Here is a 25,958-nt window from a genome sequence, read left to right as displayed (position 1 = left end):
ATTGCTCCAAAACAAATGATCAAGGACAAAAAAGGAAACAATTAATTAAAAAATATAAACCATGTTTGCTAGTAATGTTCAAGAGAATTTTAGCAACTTTTAAGTGAAAATGGGGAAAATCTATTTTTGTCAATATAGTACACAAATGGATGTCCAACTGTGAATATATTTTCACTTCTTTCTCTTCAGCAAAATCCTTAGGTAGGCACATAATAGCTCTATTGAATATGAATATACTTAAACATGAGCTTGAGAGCATGGACACAGACATTAGTAAAGTTTGGAGAATAATAAGTATTTCTATTATAGATAAAAGAGACACAGGACTTCAGCAAACCTTTAACACAGTTGGCTCACAGACTACTCATTCTCATTCTTTTTGACTCAAGATTCTTCATTGTATAATTCAAATTGATAATGATTAATTGGCCAAAATCATCACTTTCAAAGAGAAAGAGGAAATTCCTGCAGAACTCTGTGATATACATAGTCATCTTCTTGCCAAACCATCAGTTTTGTGGCCAGGAGGAGGGAGCATAGTGAACTGGGAAAGAAAGACTTGGGGGAGCCAGTGGAGAGAAGGAGTCCACTTGCACTCCTGAATTAGATGACTCTGCTGACTGGATGTATAATTCAGTGTACCCCTCCAGTCCATCTAAGCTGGGGTGTTCATCACATTGAAAGGAAGCTCTGGGTTGTGCTTAGCAGGTATTGGAGCAAAGGTATTGGGTTACTCCTTGTTGAAGAGCTTAACTACTAAGTGTGTTCTTCCTGAAAAAGATGGGATGGGAGAAGAGGGAGAAAATAAAACCCTCCTCCTTTCTATTACATAATAGGAAAAGTGACACACTTCCTCTGCCAGACATTGAATCACCATCACCAGGAGGAAAAAGGAAACTCCTTAGCGTGGGACGAGGGACGAGTTACTTGCAGTGCTTTTGCTTTTTTTTTTTTTTACCCAAATACATGACCATTCTGAGAATTTACTTGGCTCTTCAGTAGAATTAAGATAGGCTGATTCTTAAAATACTGCCTGGATACCAAAGTATTACAAAGGTAACTTAGTGCTGCCTGCAATCGAGACTGTCAAGTCATACACATTTTATAAATATCACCTCAAAGCTCTATGTTTTGGGGAAAGAATATGAAGCTGTGCCTCCATCAGAGCCAGCACCATGGCAGATCTCTTCCAGAATGCTGTGTGGGGTGGCTGAATGGGGTTGATGGCCTTACAAAGGTCACAACCCCAGTAAGAGACACTGCTCACCCCCACTTCTCTTGAAAAGCAGCAGAATCATAGCTACTTCTGGCAAGTGTTTACAGCATGTCAACCTCACTGCTCACCAAAGGCTATGAAAACCTCACTGGCTGGTTTAGGATTTTATGCATACTGTGTCATATATACCATGAAACTATATACAAGAACATATGCAAGGGGGATGAGCCCATGGCTGAATTTTACTATGCTTGCACATGTTTTGACAACAGAGTCTAGATATATTGCTGCACAAACCCCTTCATTTAGGAAAGATCTACCACTACAATCTTCCAACCAGAATCTGTATTCATTATAAATTCAGTATTCAAAATATATGAAATTTCATCTATACAATTTATTTTTACTGGATGGGGCTGCTAGAAAGCAGACTACAAGAGCACATCCAAGATTAGCAACTCTTAACTCTGAAAGCTATTCTTTTTAAAAAAGTGACCTTTGAAAACCTGGGGATAGCAGAAAGGAATTTGAGTTGCAGAACGCCAATTAGTTTGTATTCAAAGCTGAAATGACTTGCATAAGCACATCAGGAGAAACCTAGCATTACTATAGTAAACACAAAAGGTACCAAAGCCAAGGATTAAGAGGAATTCTGTCACTTTTTAGGGGAATTAACAGCACAACAACAATGATAATACTCCCTTTTCTACAAGGAGTCACATGAGAAAGACAAGAGATAATGGGTTCGAGTTACTTCTGGGGAGTTTCTGATTAGAAAGTAGAGGAAATTTTTCACAACGAAGACAATCAGCCATTGGAATAATCCCCCAAGAGGAAATGGTGGATTGCCCAACATTGCACATTTAAAAAATTCATCTGGACAGGGCACTAGGCCATCCTAGACCATGGTTTTGCAAAGAAAAGTTGATGAGATGATCCTTGAGGTCCCTTTTAACACGGTATTCTATGATTGCATTAACTCTTACAGAAATAGATCTAATGCTATTTAGGAGACTGTCATGAAATTGAAAAGACAACACTTGTCTTGAAATGATATTATCAACGTATGTGTTTTGAATGTGTGTTTTTTGAAGTCTTTCACAGTCATGCTTTCCTAATATAACTTCTGCTAAAATAAGGTTCATGAGCCTTTCTCTGACACATATTGATGTGTCCTCACACAGAAATCAGACCTATAACTATGGGAATATTTCCACAGAGCACTGAAATGTTAGGGAAAAATCAAGAAGAATTATTTTTTTTTCAAGCAGACAAAGAAAGGGATGTACTTCTCCCCTTGGTATTTATTAACATTTTACTATTTTCCTGTAACATGGATATTTAATCTGATGACAATATTTACAATCAATGACTTTCCGAGCCAATATAAAATGAGTTAATCAAACCCATGCAAAAAATATAATGGGCTGCCTCATTTTACAAAACCACAATCTAAAATCAATCATCCAAAAGGTTCCCCACTGCTTATTAATTCAAAAGAGTCATTAGGTTATTTAGAGTATTAAACATAATTCCTGCTATGACAGGCCTTTGCAAAGTTGATTTTCTAAGTTGCCAGGTTTAAGACTGCTACATTTTAATGCACTAGAAAGCGCAACTCACTAACAGTCCATGCTGGGTTCACTCCCAAGAAAAAACAATTTCCAACTAAGAGAGGATAAACACCATGCAATCCAAATACAGCTGCACAGAACACTAGCAAGGCCATGCAGAGCTGACATACAGTCAGAAAGTTATTGAAGAATACACACGTGGAGTCATACAAAGAAGTCATCCAGGTTGGTGTAGTAAAGCTAGGTATTTGTGGAAGATTAACAGGCAAACTTGGAACTTTTGGAAGAGCTACATTAGGAAGACTGTTGGTGATGCTCCTGTGAAGAAATAATGTAGGAATACAATAAAAAATAGAATATTTAGAGGACAACAGGGGAGAACCCCTTATTAGACAGAAAGCTATAAGCAGGTGTTTTGTTCAGATTTTGTAAAAAGCACTTACTTGACAGGTTGCCATGACTCTTGTTCAAGACCTCTGTGAATGGACTGAGCAATTGATGATTCCATGAGATCAATGTAGCGGACGACCATGGGAACAAAAATTTCTTGCAAGTGCTTGTGAAACTTTCCATTGCACAAAAGTGCTTTGAAAAACAAACAGAGACAAAGATGTCAGACCTTTTGTTACAGGAAGAAGTGTATCTTAAAATGTTTTAGTACACAAAGGCATTGTAAGAATAAGATCTAGTTTTGTAAGAAATACAGTTCAGAAAAGATAAATGAAGTGTTCCATTAGGACAGTGTAGTACATTTCAAACTGTCAGTGTAATGAAAAGTAGGTACATACTGAAATTCTTTACTGAACCAGAACCTTTTTGCATCTTCTTAAAATTAATAATATGCTTTGCTGAATCTAAACATTAGCAATTTTGTTCATTACTTCTACACCAAGACAGGACAAAAATACCTGAACAAAGAAAAAAAAAAGTATTTGAATGCCATTAATAAGCAGTAGAATATTATCTACGTCACAGATGGGACTTACCACATGAAAAACTGCATACACATGCAAACTGAACACACTCAAAATCTGAAAATTAGTTTGCCATCACACCTGCTTGTCCCTCTACTTGCTGAAGTGCTCTTTCATCAAATACTAACTCTTAGCACACTAATGTCCCACCAAGAGAATATATGTTTCATGTTTTGAATGTGTCTGTGTTCACCCTTTAATCTAGCCCTGTTATAAGAACCTATGAGAACATACATGCATATGGAAATCACAGAAGCTCAGACACAGAGAAAAATTTTCATGACCTTGGCAACTTTGTTTTCTCTTGTCCCTGTTCTGTTGTTTTAAATTCTTTTGTGGGTTTCTCCTCCCACCTATTCCAACATACAGGCTTCTTGTATAATTGGATAGGCACCAAAACCACATTCTGAGGAGGCTTCCTCATCTTCCTAAGAAAAGCCTGGATCACAGGGCTCACCATGGACACCATAATTTAAAATTACAACCCCTCTTGTTCTACTATCAATGCCACTCCATGTCTAACATGTCAAAATAATTTCTATAACTTCCAGAAACTACTTTGCCTTCCATTCCTGAATGATGTCCAGCCCAAACTGAACATGGGAGAGACGTAGACTATGGGGAAAACATGCTGCCAAGTTTCTGTCCCCTATTGCTACTTGTACTGCAAGGAAGTGCCCTTGTTGCTGAATTTCTGGACACCATTTTACTTTTTTACTTGAATAAAATGATCTGAAAGCAAAAAATTATTTTCTTGAAAACATCCTTGTAGAGTAATAGGAAATATTGTATCAATCACCTTTACCTGAGGAAGCAATATTATGTGATCAGCTCTCTGGTTTTGTGTAATTGTGTATCTCGCTAAGAATTTTGAAACTTTCAGCTAATTTCCAACCACTTTAGACACAGGGGTGGAGATATCAGATACACCAAGTTTTATAAAAATAGGCAGCTAGGCAGCAGGCAGAGATTATGAGGGTTTCCACCGAGAAAAAGGCATCATCTCTTTATTAAACTCCTGAGAATCCACCCTTGAGAGTACCTGTGAGTCCATTACAAACAGGATCCATTATTTACACTGCTCCTTAAAATAATTGCTAACTAGTTAGTTCTGGCTTATTATTTATATATCAGGAATTCAAAACAGTGTTATTTTTCTCTATTTATATTTGTCTTATATATCTTAAAACTACAGCACCTTTCACCAGCAACAAAAATGACTGAGGAGGATTTGGACATTACAAAGGTTGCACAGTAAACAGCTGATGAGCATTGCCTTTGAGAAACAAAAGGTTACTGGTATCCATTTGCATATTAGACTGAGTTTTCAAGGCAACTCTGAGCTGAAAAATAACAGCAAGAATACAACTGTGCCAATTAAATCAATCTTGCTGGTTTATAGTGAACCAGTGAAGAACTGTAATTAATCAGGCAATCACAGTTACTTGAAGGGATAAGCTTGTAGTTCAGTGTTTTCTGAGCACACCACAGAAATGCTCTGCTACAAGCACTGCTCTGGGAATTACAGTAATGAAGCCTCATGGGCAGGAAGGTGACTTGTTATTTTGAAGCCAGCATGAAATTTTAGAATTCACAGGCAATAAAGGTGTTCAACTTCAAAAGCTGAATCATTTTCCTAACATCATGACACCAGTCTTTACAGGGAAGTGAAATTTTCTGAAATTATGCCAAGACTTACACTTCACTTCCACAGAATTCCCTGTGTATGTGGGTACACACCCACAAGAGAACTGTCTCGATCAACAGCTCCATGAGCATTCTGTTTACCCAGGGTTCAGGACTTGGCAGCTCTGATTTACCCATCTGGAGATCTCCATCAAGGATAAATGCAGGGTAGGGAAAGAACTCAGAGCACAGAGATAAGTGATATAGCTGAGTATCATCATCAGACTCATGGCACTCTACCCTATGATGAAAATTGATCCTGCCAAAAGGTACCAACTGTGCATCAAAGCAGATGGGAAACAAGAGATCCTTGTGCCACGCTTCAGATCCTTCAACTACCACTTGTCTTCTTCTTGTGCTTAATTCTCCATTGTCTTTTAAATACAGACACCCCACACCCTCTTCATATGAGCCTTGCATATTCACACAAGCAACAATAAAATGAAAGCCTGTGACAGAGCAAGGTAATGCATAGGCAATATTAAAGGAAAACATATTATAGGAATAGAAACAGAACCATGAACTAGTTATTCTTGAAAAATTGAAGCTGAAGAAGAAAATTATTACATTTTTTCCATATTAGGAAATATATTAGCTGAAATAAATTAAAATATGGCAAGAAAATATCAGAGATTAATTAAAGTCTAGTTATTCAGTACTGGAATGAGGTTTCATATCTAACAGTAGGAAATGAATCTGTTGTGCCTGTGCACCACAGAAGCAGAGAGGCTTCTACTGCTTTCACTATTACAGGTACATCTCAGGAGCTTTCCTGGAGTCAGCATGTCATGCTGTCCTCAAGAGCTTCTGCAGAATCAAAGGCAGGCAAGCATGACACAGATTAAGAGGAGTCTCCTTACCCTTGACAAAACCAGCACTCTGTCAGAGAGTCTGTAATTATCTTGAGCTTAATTGGATTCTGCTCAAAACATAACTTGAATTTTCTGGAATATTTTTAAATCCAAAAAAGAAAGAGTATATTTCAAGGAAATACCCTTGAGGGTCCAGATTATATTTCTAGCAATTGAAACACAACCAATGACATGTGTAAAGAAAGTTTATATTTCTGTTCATTTGCTGTTTATATTCTGCCTCCACAGAGAATTTCTTAATCAGCTAGTTAAATTGCAGTAAAAACTGCAAATGTCCCAATTTAAATGGAAATTATCTTGTATTTTTACATGTAAGACATATTTTAAAAGTGAAATTTAGAGGTTTGCTTTGTGAAAGCAAGGTTAAGATTTATTCGATCTTTACAAAATAGAGTGACATAACTCATTGAGTTATCTCTCGGTGTCAGTAACCAAGACATGTAGCTGTTACCTGAAGGCAGGTTGTGATTTCAAAGCAGTTCCTAATAGGACTGAGTCCCTGATCTGAGAAAAGGTACCCTCTACCATGAATGAGAAGTGTAAGGTTTGAGGTATTGGGGTGGGTATACAGTTTTCTCTGTTTACCTTAAATCCAAGTTGTTTTCTAACTCTACCCTCCAGTTTAATATAGGGCACAATGCTATACATAAATCCTAGTCCAAGAGTGGTACACAGTCTGTAACAAAGCAGGAAGGTGATGATTCTGTCTCTGGTGGTGCTTGCCACTCTGCTACTAGCAACAAGAGTGGAAAAAAGTGTAACAGAGAATTCCTGTTTGAAGTCAATAATCATAATTATGGCAATGGCTTTCAAAAGGCTAACACTCAACATGCTGCTTTTTCTAAATCAGCTTCATCACACTCTGCCCTTTAGAGCAGACTGAGGCAGAGTTAGAGCAGGTGCACAGACATTCCACTGAGTAATACTTGAAGGAGAATGAAGATTATAAGTCACCTTTATAATACTCCAGGTTTTGACTGGTTCAGGCCAAGGTAGCAACGCAATAATGCTGAGCAATAACACAGGACAAAGTGCCAGTAAGTGACACTTGCAGAGAAAGCTTGGTAAGGAAATGATCAGAATACTGAATATAGAGTTGGAAAACCTCTATAACAAGCAAAATATGTAGATACTTCATTTAACTAGGCATATGCCACTAAAAGGTATTTCTCACACCACATTAAATGAAGAGCAATTAGTATGTCTGTCTTTTGGACACTAAAAACCAGATTAATCTGAATAATTAAACAACTACAGAATGTAAATTGCCCTCTACAGCAGGCCCCTTCAAACATAATTTATAGGCTCTGTGGAAAAAAGGAACATGGTCATTACAGAAAATAAGACACAATCCTGGGACAACTATTTTCTTCTTCTCTTTATTAATATCTAATTTTGGAAAAAATAATTTTGCTGTCCTAGAGAGACGTTGAGTACTGCTATCGCTGTACAGTCTGCAAAGTTTTACAGAGTCAGGCATAATTGTGTGTGGACAATAGCAACTCTGGAGATCATTAAAATGTATACTATAAAAGCAGCTATGATATTTTTTCAAATATTTACAATTTGAAAAAACACAAGAAATTTATCTTCAATCTATTATTCATCACCACAGTGAATATAATTTTTTAATTCACATTTTGTAGTTAGCAGAGAGAAGTTAGATGTTGGCAGCTAGATGTTCTCATGAGAGCTGTTCTCTCAAGAGAACAGCTGAAATATTTTATAAGATGGGAAGATCATCCTCCTCCCTCCCTCCATTTTTCAAGTTTTTCTAAAGTTAGACTAAATGGGAATGCAATCACTGATGCACTCTTCCCTGTGGAATAAGATCAGAAATAATGGAGAGTCTTAAGGTGACACAAAATGGAGTCTTTCATGAAAGAAATGAGAAGCTTCAGTCAGGACTTCCCCATCCTCCCCTCTCTTCATAAAAAATAACACACCATATTGGAAAATGCATTTTTTCTCATTGTTAATTGCATGTTGACTTTGAAGTATTCACCTTGAATCTTGTACAATGTTTTTTACCCTGTGTAAAATAGCACCTTCACAATTACTTGCATATGAATTTTCATAATCTCAGAGGTTTTTTTATTATACTTTAGTTATGTAGTCATAGAAATAGTTTTACATGCAAGTTTTCTTTAATGCTGTAAATGTAAGATTGTTTCTTTATTGTTAGGAGTTCTCTCATGTCAGGTTTATGTGAAAACTGATTCATGCATCAAAGATTTAGAGCTCATTTAATGCTTTCAAGATAGAATAACATGCAGGTGTCAGTCCTCCAAATTTCAGTGAAGATTAACCTAATATGCAATAGGGTGACCTAACTGTTCTTCATTTGAAAGAAGTCTGAAAAGTAATCTCTGATATAGCCAGAGAGTGAGAATAACCCAGTGGGATTTCCACCTCTTCATTTCCTAATGAGTTTTTTGATAATGAGAGGTGACTTTGCCAGTCACTGCGGGCTCTATTATGGCTAATTTACTCCACTACACTCTCCTTGTTAATTATTAACACTAGCCTTTTTATCCTCATGAGACCACATTCCAGTTTTTCCCTTTTTAGATTTCTTTTCTAAATATATCTTTAGGAAAGTGATAGTTTTCAGGAAAAGATTTTCACTTAGGGTAAAGTCACAATTATTTATTTTACCTTGGAAGACTGTAAAATTTATTATATAAGCATGGGAAGCTCTTGCTAATGCTTTTAATGCAGTTATAAGGTGAAAAGGCTGTTAATTAAAGAATAAGCACTGAGGTATGTTCCACTTGGGAATCACTTCTTGGTGGAATGGTCACTTGCCACTTGCTAACATGTCCACTGATTAATAGGTGACTAATTTCCATGGTTTCTTTCCAGCAGTTTTGGGAAAAGTGTGTAATTTTCCAGATGGTCTTCACCTGCCAGAAACTGTCATTTAATATATCTATTACCATCAGGGAATTACTGAAATTGGCATACAGGTGTGATATTTCATACAACAGTTGTTTCATGTCCTTCAGTTAAAGTTTTACAATATTTGTAATAGTTGCTTTAACATGGATGTTTTCATAAAATGTCTTTCTTAAGCCTATTCTAGTAATTTAGCATTATTATCCATTTAATCTTCTAAGGAAAGAAAAATCAGCAGCCCATTAGGAATCTCTTGCATGTGAGAACAACCCTTGTTCGTTTCTAACGCTTCTCTCAGGTTGGAACGAAAGCTCAAAGGAACACAAATGACACAACAATAGAGTTAAAACTGGTGTCACAAATCCTTATTGGAAGACTACTTTAAAATACCTACACAGTTTTCAGAAAGCAAAGAATTGTTTTAGAAACCCAAGAATTCTTACCAAATAATTGTAACACCACAACTAGAGATGTCCTTCCTACACTGAAAATGTATGATGGTAGGAAAATGGGCTGAATATCCCATCTGAATACAGGCTTCAGATTTTTAATCTGGATTTTAGATGATTGGACACCACATAAAGTAGTGCACAATCCACCTTTTGGGATCCCAGCTCTTCTGAGATCTGCAGCAGGATTGAAAAATCCCCGCACCCTTTCCAGCAACCTTCTCAACTGCCATCATGGTGATTTTAATAAGTTTCTGAAGTTGCAGTTTGCCCAGCAAAGGATCCAAACAGAACATTTGGTGTATTTTATTCCATTCATGCTAACACTACTATACCTTTATAGATATAACTAGTGTGAAAGTAGTTTAGAAGGCTTAGAAGGAAATATAAACAACAACTGTATTTAAGCAATATAGATTAAATGCAAGCTATCAATACCTCTTACACTACTTGTACACAATTGATTCAAAACTGAGTAACTTGGGAACACCAAGTGGTTAATGCACTGACAGAGTAAGGACTGAAATGGTGCAAGGATAGAGAGAAACTGCTCAGCTTGCAGGAAATGGAACACCACGACATGTATCATAAAAACAGGCACTGTCACTTTTATTTTGAGCATTATCCTGTTTAGAAACACATTTCTAAGGTGTGGATACACTGAAAAATCTTATGCTAACACAATGTAAAAAAAAATTAAGATCTTACTGTCATTTCTGAGGGCATTATTCAGCAGCTGGAAAAGTGGGAAGCTGTCCCAGGAGTCTTGTGGCTGTGCCTCAAGTGCTGAATCCATGTCAACAGAATATAGAGACAAAAACTTCTCTGCATGCTCAGCCAACAATTCTGGCCACCAAGCAAATGCCTGCAAACATGACAAAATAGAATTACTAAACATGAGCCAAAGCCAAGAGATGTGTTCTATCTGTGGCAGAACACATGTAAGTATGTCATGTCATGTCCTGTCTCATTTGGGGAGGAAGAATGGGCCAAGTGAAAAATGTGAAAATATTTTATAAAACTTTGCATAAAAAAAAGTAAGAAATCAAACAGATTATTGTGGGAAAGGTGATATGATCAGAATAAAAATAGAACACCAAAAAAAAAAAGAAAGAAAGAGAGTATAAATGCCCTTTCTCTAGAGAGCAAAGAAGAGCATGAAGGCCTTACTCTTGAAAAAATGACTGTATATGTTTCTTTTGATTTCATTAAATTCTAGAACAGATGAATTTATTTTTAAAATAAATCTTTATGAATATGTTTTGCATTCATTTGTAATCAAAAAGGATGGTTTATTGTGCAATTTTATTCCTTGAAGTCTGAGAGGGTTTTTTTAACAGTTAGAGAGTGATTTTCATTCCTAATTTTGCCTTAAAGATATCAGCTTCTTCTGAGGAAGACATCCAGTTTTCCTTGAGCAAATGCTATAAATCTTTAGAAGTTCACTAATGTCTATACTCATTTTCATAAGTTCTTAACATGTTGGAACAGTTCTCTTCATCAAAAATTTATATTGTTAGGCAATCCTTAAAGAACAGAACTGTGAAAAATATCACCAGCAAGTAAACACAGTTCTTCCTTAAAGACATATAACTTTGTAGCTTTTTACCAGCACATAAACCTTTTAAATGTCAGTATTGGAGCTGAGCATTGGATCAGGGGGAAGCTCTGTGATCCTGGAGTTAAAGATGAAGGTGGAGGGAGTTTATGAAACAGGATGAACGTTGAATCCTGCTGAGAGTGTTTTGCTCAGGGTGTATAAGAACATTTCACAGTGAGAAATGCCTACACATGCAACACAGGAAGATGTCATTGCTTTCAAACTTATGCCACTCATTTTGAATATATAATTTCGATTATTTTTGAGTTGCCAGCATGGAACTTGATCTACACAAGAGCTGAGTCCCCCCAGCTTCAAATAAATTCATAGAAATCTTGCATTTATGAAATGCAGGCCCTGGGTAGTATAGCCTAATGCAGTTAGGTCTGAAAGGCATCAAATAAAAGACAACTTTTGTCAAGTGGTCTACAAATGTGTTTTTGCATCATGGACTTTCTGTTGACTACCTGTAGTTCTTTCTGACATGGGGCAAATGGAGAAATGATGAATTGGCAAAAGTTTTAAAGAAATGCTGAGCATCTCCTGCTATTACTGAAAAGTACTTTGTGTCTTCCAGTGGCAGGACTGAAGGATGACAACTGGCACCACAGTGAGGAGGAGAGAAGAGGCTTCAAAAACTTTGGCAAGAGTTTGAAATGGAGTCTTACAGTTTCATCAAACTGGAAGAAATTTTTTATTAATGAACCTGTTTAAGTAGGAGTTAATAGACTCCTTGCACTAGAAAGTAACTACATGAAAAAAAAAATGTATATAGGCACCAACAGGAGACCCTTCTAAGGAAGCAAAACCCTTTTCAGAAAATATTGCCAAAATTTCAAAACAAAGCAAAACCAAAACTAGAAAATGAGCACATTTTTTCTCCATTTTCTTCCTTGTTGTAAATGATACTTTGAACCCAGACAGAAATTCTTCTGACTCTCTCTCAAGAGCTATGCATCATTACTTGGGCAGCAAGAGAGAAGACTAGGAAAAAAAAAGTTAAAGCTAAATGTAACAGCACAGTTGCTATGGATAATAACAGGCTAAAAGCAATTGGCAATTGATGACACACATTCTAGGGGAACAGAAACATCACCAGGATTAAAGGAAGAATGGAGTTCTTAGATTCTAAATGTGGCTATGGAACACCAGAAATCATCAAAACAGTTTATGCTACATGTTCAATGCACAGTTCTATGCCATGAGTAGAGCAAAACAATGCTTAGTTCATCAGGAATTACATACCTCTCTTCCCTTTGAGAATCCCCGAAATTTGTAAATGTTATGAATTAAAAAAAAAAGAAAAAAATCTAGTGTTAAAAATGTGATATATTATTTTACAGATTACTGATCCTTTTTGTTAACTGTAGCATCAAACACTGAACATTTGCATAACATTATGGTGTGAAGTCACCATACTTAATAATCTCTTTTGAGTAGGGAATGTATAATTTGGCAATCTTTTTCTCAGATTTACTTTAATACTGAAATTCTGTATGCCCTATAAATTTCAGTAAAATTGAACATGTATTACATGAACGAAGGAAGGGGAAAATAACCTTACATTACCTTTTTTCTTTTCAAGGTACCTTAGATTAGATTGCAAACTTTTGCTGAATAATTTTTTTTAAGGCACATGCAATATACTTATCCTTCTGAAAACACCACATCTCTGACTGCAAATAAGTAGTATAGAATGCAATCTTTGAACAGAGATGCTTAATCATATATGTATGAATTGATCTGGGTTTTGTTTCTGTGTTCTTTTCCACAGAAGTCCAATTTTCTTACAGTCATGCAGGTCCTCAAAAGACAAAGACCACAATATATACATTTTATTAAGTAATCATTACACTGTAACACAGTGGCAACAGTAGTGTAGAACAGGACCTCCAGGGAATTAATTTCAAATCATCAAAACAGCTGTTTCTTCAGTATATGATAAAACATCTATAACAAGTTCACACATGACAGATGTAAGCTAAAAACCAGATTCCATAGTGTGATACAAAACCAGATGTTTTGAATGATCATATTTTATAATTATAGATACTAGATAATGTTTATACATTTGCATATTTTCCAAAAAAATATTTATTGAGTTTTTTGAGAACATTTTAAAAACAATTTTCTGAACCTTAGAAGATTGTATTTATTAATTAAACTTCAATAATATATACAGGTGTATCTGGACAAGTTAAGTTTTGTAATTCCTTGACATAAGAGGTGCTAGAATTCTAGCTATTATGGTTTCTGTATCATGAAGCAAAAGATGTGAAAGTAAGAAACATGAAATTGTTTCATTTCATTTGTTCTACCTTACAATGCCATTTTTAAAAGCACAATTTTAAGAGCATACTTTTCCAATCAACACAAGAGCAATGGCAATGAGATTATTATACCTATCATATTTTTATATCCATAATCTAGATCTGTACAGCATGATGAAAACCAGCATTCAGTTATATTTTCTTTCTATTTTGAACATCAGGTGAAAATTTGGATGGAAAAACTGTATAAGGCTATGAATGTTTTCCATACCATTTCAGCACCTCCAGCACAAAGATGCTTTCTCTTTTTTATGCTCTTTAATTTTCGTTTCTAAACCTACAGTTCATTCAAGTGAATTGAAGTAGAGCTTTATTTCACTTCACTTTACATAAGCTTCAAGTCTCTTATTCCTCTGTAAATGTGAACTGCCTTAAACATATGTCAGAAAGGAAAACTAAAATGTTTCTTGACAGACTTGCTTCGCATCAGAGGAGCGAAAATCCAGGAACAAAACAGCAAATGCAATTAGAGCCTCACCTCTGAATGATGCTCTTCATTTTGCTGCAATACTTCAATACAGAGTTCTGCAAGGTGAAGAACCTCTTCCAGTTTTCTTGCAGGTGTTGCTTGATTCATAGTCTCTACATGAATATAAAATGTAAACCAAAATCGTTTTAGGTACAAATATGATTTACAGTAAGACAAAATTATGTCAGAAAGTAATGGGAATGCTGCAAAATGATAAATTTCTAAAGTAAAAGAAATTTCAAATGTTAAGGGCAATGATTTAAATGAGAAATAACAGGTGCATCAGTGTATTAGATGCTCAACTTTTTCAACAGGCAAGTTCTTTTTCTCTTCAAGGCCATATATAAAAAGACAGCGGATAGTAGAGACCTTTTTTGTTCTTATCAGTACAATGTCTTTCCACCAGTTGACTCATTACTGTCATCAGCAAAATTCCTACCTTTTGCAGCAGTCAAAAATTCCAAATGCTTAATCAAAAGAAGACATTTCATTTTAGGCATATTTAAAAATAAGAAAAATGCAAACCAAAATAATTCATACAACTAATTTCTAGTAACTAATTTTTCAAATAACTACCTGGTGTTCATCAGTAAAAGTGAATCTGAATTCTTTTCAATACCATAGTGAAAAGCAGCATTATGAAATAAGGATCTCTTAACAGAATTAACACAGGCCTACTAAAAATTCCAACTAAGAAAAGTACAAATGCAAAAGTTAAAAAATACATGAGGCTCACTCATTCTACCCAGAAGACTTCAAAAAGAAAGGAAACAACTAAGGTAAACCAAATGTAACTAAAATACTTACAGGGAAATTAAACAACAATTAGCTTGCAATTAAAAAAATCATAGCACTAGATTTCAGGAAGAACCACAGGAGATAAGGGAAGAGTCCAACATAATTTTTTTACAAACATTTTAATCAGTAAAAGTAACTTCTCCAAGTAAATAATCTGCATTGTTAGGGATATCTTCAGCACTAGCTATTAGAGTTTGTTTACCTAAAAAAGCTCTTGTTGCTAAGCATGAATGTATGGTCACATGAACCAGGTTTGCAGAGAACTTATAAAACTGATAACAAGGTTAGTGAGGGTTTCAGGAATTCTATTTTCTCACTTTTTGTGCAAATTTATGGATCACATGAATAGCAAATCATGTGAATACACATCTTCATATGCAGAAAATTCTGTGACATTTCCTTCCCACTTTGCATTCATCATTACATAGACCATTAGCAGATTAATGAAACAACTCATCACATAATCTCCTTGGTCTTAGTAAAAATATCAATCTGCATGCAATAAATATTTTTAACACTTGACATTTCTAGCAAGTCAAAGCAACATTCCAGCATTTTAAAGGCAGGTGACCTTGTCCAGTTCTCCAGCACAAACACATTAATGCATATTACAGCAATGAAATATAGAGCTTTGATGCAATTTTTGAAGAAACACTGGATTAGAATCTGCAGCAAACATCTACTTCAAAGTGACTAATACCCCACATTGTTTTCATGCAAAAACCAAGCAGGAAAACTAGTTGAAGCAACTACAAAGAATTTTTTCAAATATTTTTAGAAGAGACCACATAACCAGATATGTTGAAATATTTTTTTTTCTTAAAAAAAAACCAGAATTCAGTTCAAGAAAGAGTTAGTGTAGGAACATGGGTCAAGCACAAAGAGCACACAAGGCACAAAAATACATTCATAATGCCAAGATCACTGTTTTTAATACTGTACTGTATTGCATTTACAATTCTTATACTGGACAATGATTATATGAATTTAACAACAAACATATTGAATCAAGAGAGATTGGCAAGGATCAGCCAAGTGCCTATTATTTAGGTTTTATAATATAAAGACTAGTGTTGGATTCAGACTAAACCAGTGGTTTCTACACTTGTCCTGGACTGAAATTGCTCTTTCTCCTAGTGGTCAGTGTCCTCCCCTCCCTGAACACATAGCAAGTACAATTCATACAGATAATATACATCACTAGCAGTGTCACTGATGTTAATGAGTTTTAGGAATAAACCAGGGATATTAATAAAGAACATGACTGGAACATCTGATTTCAGTATAAACAACTCATTTTATTGCAAACTCAGCCTGATCTTCATTACCTCACCACTAACCAAGTAAACAAAATAATTGCATGCATAATTGCATAAATTCCTGATGAAACTAAATAAGCTGTAAAATATTCAGAAATTATATCCTATAAGGGCTCCTCTACATTATTAAGAAAGTAATTCTAATAATTATGTTGAATCTCACGTTGCATTTTTGCTCGGGAATAAATTCACTTATTCCACACTTGCAATTAGCTCAAGATGGCCTAAAAATGGCTGTTGAACAGATATCATTATCATTAGGGAGAGAGGGAGAAAAAAGATTTACCACCTAATTGTGAGATTATCTTGCTCCACCACTGTGATAAGATCACAGTGAAGAGAAATATGGTCTCAGGCAAGTGCCAATTACATTGAACAAGGCATTAAGGAAATACAGTTCTAGTCATCTGGGCTGAAGTGACGGATATTATTCAGAAAAGGAAAGGAGTTGGTTTTTTCTTTGTGTTTGTCTGAAAAGCATCATAAGTCTAATAAAATGAAGGTTGAAAGTGAGGATCAGAAATGTTCACACACAGGCAATGTAGGAATACAGTGTTTCTGAAGCAGAAACACTTGGGAAGGAGAGGACCAACCTTTGATCAGGGAGGATGCTGGCAGAAGAACAGATCAGTCATAACAAATGATTTAAACTGGACATTTTAAAGTTTTCAGTCATTGTGCGACTAATGTTCAGGAACAGTTTTTTTCAATAGGATTAGCATTTTTAGGAGGAAAAAGAGTATGAAAACTGTAAATACACCTTTAAGTTGAATATGGTAGGTTTCCAATTGATATTTTATGGCAGGAATGACCAAAAATGTGTGCTATACTAGACTGAACCAATTCCAATTTCACGTTTCTATAAAAATCACCATGCTATTTACTAGTTTACACTGAAACTATTTATTACTAGCTAAATATATGCAAATTACCCTTAATGTTTCTAGCTTTTCACAAACTTTTAAAAATCATTATTTTCGTAGAAGATTTGTTCATAAGAAAAGATGGCAGAGATTTGTACTCTTGGAAAAATCTTTTTTTTTTTTTTTTGTTTACTTATTCACAGAATAAATGCTACTTCATTTGCACAATATAGACTTCACTACATTTCACTTAAGCTTCATGTAAAGCCTCCTTTTCCATATGTAAGTTACCACACCACCTAGCCATTTTTCTCTGTAACTAAACATCTTTCAAATTCTAGGAAATATGTCTTATGGATATCCACCAGTGAGATGTGTATATACACAAGGGGCTATGAAGCAATTTGAGAAATAAAGAATTATTTTTTTTTTTTTTTAGCCAAGCAAGTAGTGTATATGAAATATGAGTAGCAATAAATTCTTACTTGGAAGTTTTAAAACCTCCAAAACACCTGAGCCAAATACTGTGCTTGTCTTTGTGAGCATAAAGGAATTAAAGGAATGGAAATCAGTGCTGTCAGTTTTCATTATATTCGTGATGTCTTTCTTCCCGCAATTACTAAAGGTTGTTAAGATGTGTTTACACTGTTCAAACTAACAAGTTGCAGCAGGAGTCAAGTCAGTAAATATGCTGCTTGACATCTTTTAGAAAATAAACAGAAAAAGCCATCAATCATCTGTTTAGAGCTTCACATCCTGCCAAAATGAAAAAGCAAACCAGGCTTTGCAAATAATGGATGCTTTCTCAAGTATGCATTACCAGTGAGTCACATAGGTACCGAGCAATATTGTTAAATGAGCTAAGTTAACTGAGTGAAGCACTACTGAAATGAAAAAGTGACTGCTTCATGAACCAACAGAGCCTCGGGCCACAAGGGACCGTCAGATCATCCAGTCTCACCTCCTGCATCACACAGGTCAGGGAACTTCTCCCCAGTCCTCCTTTTCGAGACAATCAGGATGTCTAAAACCTAACAACAGTGCGTCTAAAACCTAGTTTAAGCTTTCTTTCCACAAGAGAGTTGAAGACATCCTTGAAGACAAATGCACAATTCACCCCTCTCATTTTCTCCCCAGCATGTAAGCTGTTAAACATGTGTGATTAATTTCTCATTGACATTTGCTGCACACAGGAATCTGCTCATTAGAGAGGCATTTTTTTCTTGGTTATGAATACAGTGCAACAAGGAGACTCCTGACTCTGGCCTGCCAGTCTCCCCCTCAGTGACACAGCAAATATCCCTTACTGGTTTTCCCTGCCTCATATTTCATCCTTCCTCCTTTTCTTCCAACAAGCATGTCCAGAACCAGTGTCTCGGGAAAGCCAACCCATCTCCAGGCAGAGGTACTGGAAAAAAGGCAAGTATGCTGAGAAGCTCCCAAGTTCACAGCCCCAGTGAGCCTACAGTAAAGCAGGACACAATGTAATTGATGATACAGACACAGCATAATTTGAGCTTTATGGAGCCAACTCTGCTCCAGCAGGGCCCGTTCATTTGGTCCTTTCAACATGTGAAACCTGCAAGATTACTTGAAGCTAGTATGCCACTAAACCTAAACTGACTCTGAAGAGTTAACCCAAAACCGGTATAATCTACCCACAGATAATTTAGATTTCACTGTGCTGAATTTTTGTGTAATTTCTCAAATAATTAATTCTGCATGAGAAAGTAAGGAGGTAGATCTGGAAGGACATTCTATATTTTTCACATTAAAAAAATATCCAGCTTTATACAAATAGTGGAATTTAGCTTTAATTATGAAGCTGAAACCAGTCTTTCCATAATTGCTTTCCACTATTTCAAAAGCATTTTAAATTCTAGGGGAAAAACATTAGAATTAATTACCATTATTAGCTAAATCAGAAAGATTGTGAGCTCTGTAAAAAGTTAGAGTTCATATCTCCTACTCCATGACCTACCATTTTATTAAGTGTGTCATGCCACAATATTTTCTGGTTTAAAAAATTTATACTATTCAATGGAATTACCTTCATGAGGCAATCACATGTTTTTGTTTTGTTTTGTTTTCTAAAGGAAATCTTGGCTCATTGAAAAGCATAAAAATAACAAAATCAAAAAGGTAAAAGCAGAAGCAAAATCTCATTTTTTTGCCAGCTGATCATCAAAGCATTTAAATAAGATGTTTTTGTATTCTGATTTTGGCAACACAGATACAAGCAGTTGGTACTTTCCTTCTTTTTCTCACTTTTAATTTCACTTCAAAGGGGGAAAGAACTAATATTCTCAGCACTTCCTGATACTCTACAATAAAACTCAGAGATAACAAACATGCCAAACTGCAAGGCTTCATGAATAAAGAGAACTCAACAGATTAATAACTCACCTATCAGATGGAGAGAAACTGGCACTTGAAAATGCAGACTTGGTAAAAATTATTTTTAAAAAACCAGAATATTTTAAGATTTTAAATTTTGCAGCCTAACTGAAAAATGAAAACAAGAAATCTAATGTAGGCAGGCAAGGAGAAGGGAAAAGAGATGTTGAAAATTATTAACTGAAACGAAATTTGAAGAATTATTAATTGAGAACATAAAATGAACAGAAAATAAAATAATATAACACAGATGTGCAAAGGTAGGCTGAACGAGACTTGTGCATTTCTAGATAGGATATTTTTGTATAAAAGAAATTCAGTAGATCTTATTTATTCTGACTTTAATGAAGCATTTGATACTGTGCCTCATGGGAAAACTACCAGTTAAGCTGAAGAAAATGAGGATTAAAAAAGAAACTGTGTGGGGTATAAAGAAGATGCCTCAAGTGAAAAGGAATAAGCAGTGCTGAGAAAGTGCAAACAGAGGATTCTTGAGAGATTCCTTGAAGATTCATCTTAGCTTCCTAAATATTTTCACCAGGCACTTCAGAATAAATATTGCACAATGACAGTGTGTAAAACATGGGAAATAGAAAGATGCAGTAACAAGAATTTGATAATTCCAAAGAATGGCAGAGAGAAACGGATCAAAATACCTTCAAGAGTTAAAGAAGGGACAATACATTTTGACACATGAACAGCAATAAAAATTTCCTATAAACTGGGAATAGGTCAAAACTCTAAGACTGGGTTGAATTAACTTTTCACAGAAGGGTTGTGTGACAAAAGCATGATACAAACATCAGAACCTTCTTATATCAGATAAAATGTTTCTGCTATAACAGCCCTGCTAATACTGTGCAAGACATCTAATGGGGATGACTTTGCACAGTTCTTGTCACCAATGTTCAAGAAGATGGAATTCAAACTTTAACAGAGAAAGATTCCTGAAATGATAGAAATGAAGAACAGGCAGCTACTCTGAGACAAGGTGATGAAAACCTAGGTTGCATGAGTACTGAACTCTTGCCTAAAAATGCATCACAGGGCATGGAGGAACTGGAGATGATGAAATGCTAATGAGGGATGGAACTATCCCTCCCTCACTTGGGATAACGGACGAGGTTGGCATGCTTAAGTTTGGGAACTAATTTAACTGTAAGCTGATGATACACCTGTACAGCACACAGGACTTGAAATGACCTTTCTGGGGTGAAGCAGGGGGCTGAAAAGGGGAAGCACAGTGGCAAAGACTGCCTCAGCCCTACTGTTAAAGGAGGATGTAGGTATGTTTACAAAGGAGTATCAGGATGCAGACTGGGGATTCTTTTACAGGTCCAAAACTGAAATCAGGGATGTTTGCCCATATCCTCCTTTCCATTTAGTTGCACAACAGAGACCAAGAAGGTGCTATGCTGCTGTGCAACCCACTTCTGTTTGTTCAGTGAAATGAACATGCATGGAGAGCTTTAATCAAGTCCTCTCCACGTACAATGACTCTCTCCACTTGCCTTCTCAGCTTCAATAATGTTTGTAGTGTTCTTCTTTTTTAAGCCAGACAGATCCTTCTGAGCCTTGAGGGCATTTACATACTACCCTTCCTTTAGAAACTTGTACGTAATGAGGATGTTAATGATCCATGTCTTAAACCCCAGCAAACTTTTGAGTTTCTCCTGACCTTCTCTTGTATGGAGTTAACATTTATTCAGCCTTTGGCAGTCTTTCTGATAGAAACAAATTTTGGCATGACAACTGATTTGTCTTTGAACAATTGTACACTCCAGAGTAACTATTTGCTCCAATTTTAATGGAATTTATTCTTATTTCTTTTATTCAAACTGTTTGGCAGAAGGAGCCCAGTATACTGAGTTACTACAGAATTTTAAAAATAGTGAGGTAAAAGGCAACTGAACTTATAATTCAAATGTTTACATCTATTGCTTCAGAAATTAATATTCATGGACAATGATAAATACTGCCCTGTTTGCCTTACAGACATTTACCACTTTAATCCCTTTTATATCTGCACAGCAAAATAATGCCCCTGTGCTGAAAAATGTATTTATGTGTAAGTTTCTGTCTTTTCTCAGACAATAACAACAGCAATAGCAGAATTTATTAGTCCTCAGCCATTCAGATTTCTAATAAATTTTAGAGGGAAAAACATTAATTTATGAGAAAGAATAAAGAATGCATTTTACTACTCTGTGTGTATGGATGTGTATAAAATATAAGTAAAAAATAAGAAGTCTGTGTAAGGAAGTCCATCTTTTTTGAGGGAGAGAAAACAGGGAGGGAGGGAGCCATGCAAATGTTATAGGCTCTTCACAGGAAGTATGCAAAATGCACATGAAGAATGCTGTTTGTCTCTGGCCTCAGAATCTGGCAGGTCCATTTATGTTCAACATTATCTATAGGAAGATTTAATGTAAGTTAAATACTGAATAAGACAGGAATACATGCCATGCACAAAATGATTTAAAAAGTTCAGGTAGTGAAATCTCAAAGACAGCATATACTGAAATGAAAATGGGTCATACTTAAAAAAAGATTTCCATGTATTGATTCATATCCTTGACAAATTATAAACCCTTGCTGCAAACTACCAGGACATTATTTGAGAGTTCTTAGATATAGTTCAAAATTATAATAGTAGGTTTCCTGCTATTCTCTTCATAATAGTAATTACACTGACTGAGCAGATTAGCTACTCCATGAGAAATTCAGCTGTACATGTAATAAGGAATGACATGCTGAACCCTGAATAATTGCCATGGCAAATGTAATTTTTGTTAAAAACATCTATTCTATATTCATAACAGTACAATGATGAGGGATGCTCAATAAAATGTCATCCTGACTGTAAACAAATATTTTTGATAGAAGTGCTGCTTCTGCCACCATGTTTGCTATTAAGAAAGTAACCACTGTCTTTGGGAAAACCTTCAGAGATTTGTTCAGCTGAGACTGAAAATGAGAGCACTTGGGGAATAGACCTGGGAACCTGGCAACCACACTGCCAAGAAAGGGTTCTCACAACAAGAAGAATTTGCATATTCACCTCTGTATTACCTAACAAGGACACTCCTGAAATTCAAGCTTCATTATCAGTATATAGTGCACAAGTTAAAGGGTAAATAACAGTTATCTAGACATAGTTTTTCTCATTTTCCACAAAAGTGCAATATATGGTATCAGGGCTAAGCATATTCTACATCAAGTTCATTATGAAATGTGTAGAAGTCCAGCTAGAGAGAACAACAGGAGCAGGATTTGGCCCTAAAATGTCATCATGTTGGGATTCATCTCAGTGGCTTTGTCTTTTGCATCAGAGAAATATGTTCAATGCTTCACAAAATTCCAGTGGATACAGTCTAGCTACACCTTTCAATAAAATGATTTTTTTCTGAGTTTTTGATTAATTTTCAGTTGCATTTTTATTTGGAACTGGCATTTGATTAAGCAACTAAATTATAAATGCAGCCTATAAACCTCTAGCTTCAGCTAACTGAGACAGTGAACTTACTCACTATATGTGATAGGCTTTCCTCTCATCCATTCTCTAATCTAGTTATTTGCCAGGTCACTTAAGGGACAACTTCACTATCCTGTGTTAAGAAGGGCTATGGTTCCTTTCAAAGCATGGAGAAACCTAATGTAAAATGATTAAAATCAGGTACAGCTATTTATTTATTTATTTATTTATTTATTTATTTATTTATTTATTTATTTATTTATTTACGTGTCTGTAACTCTGTCATCTATGCTTAATGGTTTTGGGTTTCCCACATAAAGACCCTGAGAAAAACTAAGATTAGCAAATGTGTGGCACAAGAAAGATTTGCACTTGAGGTGACACACATTGTATAAAAGTGCATGCATTGCATAAAAGTGTATACATTGTGTAAAAGTGCACAGGCGAGGTTTTGGAGTGCAAAGGTAAAAGGAAAAAATCTTTACATTTTCCCAAATTATTTTCAATTAATTTCAATTAATTGTTTCTGATTTTCTAATCTCAAGAGATATTTTCTTTAATACCTAGAGGCGTAAAAATATTAAACTGAATATTTGTGCTACCTAGCTTTTGGTATTTAACATAGAAGGGAAACTGTTTTCTATGTTTTCCATAGAAGGGAAACATTTGATGCTGTGAGATCGTCCTTGCACAGAGAAGTTGCTGAAGGACTTTCAGAGCACTTGGAGTCCCCTGCCTAAGGAGCCTCTCCTGTTGATGGGAGGGGTCAGCAGATCACCTGAGCAATGTGGGCTCCCACCAACTCACCCTAACTGACTGTGGCATCAATTTCCATTCCACCAGTGCACTGCCTGCTCTCTTTAAAAATTCCAAAAGACCGCCTATTTACAGGGCATTTAAAGCCTTTAAACAAAAAACAGTGGAAGTCTTGGAAAGCAGGGAATTTTTTTTACATAAGTTATGGACACAGTTGTTAAAAAAAGTATTCTTAATAATTAGCCAGTAATTTTCAAGCCCCACATCGGCAAGGAGTTTCTGTTTGAACTATCTTCATGCAACTTTGTTGTCATCACACCAGTCTGTCTGTCCAGATGGAAAATTAGCTGATCACGAGAGTACTACTACTCATCACGAGTACTACTCATTAGCTCATCACAAGAGTATTACTACTACTCAATGCTCCTTCCCATGACAGTGTTTGATACTGTTTGTGAAACCCCAGAAAGCACCACAATCAATCGTTCTTTGGGTGTGTATGTCAGGTAAGACAAAGCAATGCACAGCTCTATTTCACAGTCCAGATATGCACAATCCCTCCTATTTCTGTGCAGCCAGTTTTACTCAGCTGCAAATACTACTTCAGCTGTGCTCTTTGTATGATGATTTTTAAATATTGGGATATAAGAACTCAAAATCCTCTCCCTGTATGACTGGAGAATATACACCATAACATCATGAAATTAGGGACACAAAGAACTACCTTCTATGTAACCCTCAGCTATACCTAGAAAAAAAAATGTATCACTAAACAAAGCCACATCAGAGAAATGTAAAACCAGTTTTACAAAATTAGTTTTCATAGCGATATCTTCATTAATAAATTGAGCAATTCTGTTACGACATACAATTTTTGCAGAGGACTATGAAATTACATTTCTCAAAATAGACAAACTGTTTTTGAATTTAACAAAATAAAACTTTTCTGCATCATTTAGTTATTTCCCTTTCACAGAAAATACAACTTCATCATATTCCAAAACAGAAAGCTAAACTGCTAATAAATAGGTACATCATAACTAAGTATCAGTGTAAATACATGGACTAAACTACACCAAAATTAATTTTAATATTCACAAATGTTCTGGTCAGTGTCTTGGTATTGTTCAAATCAAGAAAAATAATAACAACAGACACAGCACACTACATCTGTAATACATGCAGACATGCACACAAATAGTAATCACCTGAGTCCTTTTCTGCTGTTGCTAAATAAGAAAAAACAGGGAAAGAAAAACATAATCAGAAATAAAACTCATATAATTAGAGAAGAATAAATACCACATTAGGAGTTCATAGCTTCTTAACATCCTGAGTACACAACACAAGTGATGGGATTTTTCCTGTAGGGAGACATGGTGCATATTTCTGAGTAATATATTTGCATTTACTAGATCTATATAGTCTTTATTTCAAGCGCAGGCACAGACCTTGCATCCATATTGTGCATGGGAATTCAGAAACATGTATGAGAATATTATTTGTATTAGAACCTTCTTTGTATTTCTACTTTTTAGGTATTTGCTATTGGTCTATAGCTGATATTATCCTGTAATATTTACATTTTGGCCATGACACTGACTAATATGATGTTGTTCACTAAAGAAATAGTGAAAGGACAAAAATCCCCAAAAGATGTGCCAGCCACATTTGAGGACATCAGTAATATTATAAAGATAAGGACTTTATGCTTTCTGTATGCAATTTGAGGAGTAAGCATTTAATGCAAACACTAATATTACTTTCAAGAGAAGAATATAACTTCAGTGCACAGATGCAATAATGCTCCTATAAACCTAAAGGAGCAGAATGAAACCTATTGCTGAAAAATATTACTTTTATATTGGTACAAAAGTAGGATGTTTGTGATGACCAGAGCATCAAAAGATATCAATACAGGTCTCATTGCCATTGAAATGCTGTGCATTGAATTTTCTGATGTGACGATGCTGGAGTCCTTCACTTTCAACAGTACTTTATTCCCACAAAAGTACTTCACCTATTTCTCTTTATATATGCAATGATGTATTGTGCTTTGAGTTTACAACAACATGAGTGTAAAACTACTTAAATAAATCTAGTTGTGTTCCAACCAAAAGGCAATAAATCCAAGAAAAGAAAACTGCAAGTTGAAATATGGGAGTCAGTTTCATGTGCTATTCCAGCTCACTCGGTGTTAACAGTGTGAATATCCTAAAGTGCAAACTTTGCTACTTCAGGGGAAGTCCCACAATTCTCTAGGACACAGTAAAAAATCTTGG

General features: G+C 35.5%; 1 protein-coding gene across 2 annotated transcripts in view; it reads right to left on the bottom strand.

Annotated features, from left to right (window-relative positions):
* The window catches only part of CADPS2 (calcium dependent secretion activator 2), a 284,462-nt gene that overhangs the window by 45,354 nt on the left and 213,150 nt on the right, over positions 1–25,958 (bottom strand). The window contains exons 17-21 of one of the 2 annotated variants that reach the window (XM_084205822.1): positions 24,885–24,905; positions 14,078–14,181; positions 10,378–10,534; positions 3,234–3,375; positions 2,989–3,108 (exon numbers count right to left, since the gene is read on the bottom strand). In XM_084205822.1, coding sequence (XP_084061948.1) covers positions 2,989–3,108; positions 3,234–3,375; positions 10,378–10,534; positions 14,078–14,181; positions 24,885–24,905 — 544 coding nt within the window. The remainder of the gene's footprint in view (positions 1–2,988; positions 3,109–3,233; positions 3,376–10,377; positions 10,535–14,077; positions 14,182–24,884; positions 24,906–25,958) is intronic. The other variant, XM_084205823.1, reaches the window with a different exon arrangement.

The sequence above is a fragment of the Fringilla coelebs genome, assembly GCF_963513975.1.
Source record: "Fringilla coelebs genome assembly, chromosome: 5".
NCBI lineage: Eukaryota > Metazoa > Chordata > Aves > Passeriformes > Fringillidae > Fringilla > Fringilla coelebs.
Note: the sequence above shows the minus strand (reverse complement) of the source record. Positions and strands in the feature narration are given on the sequence as shown.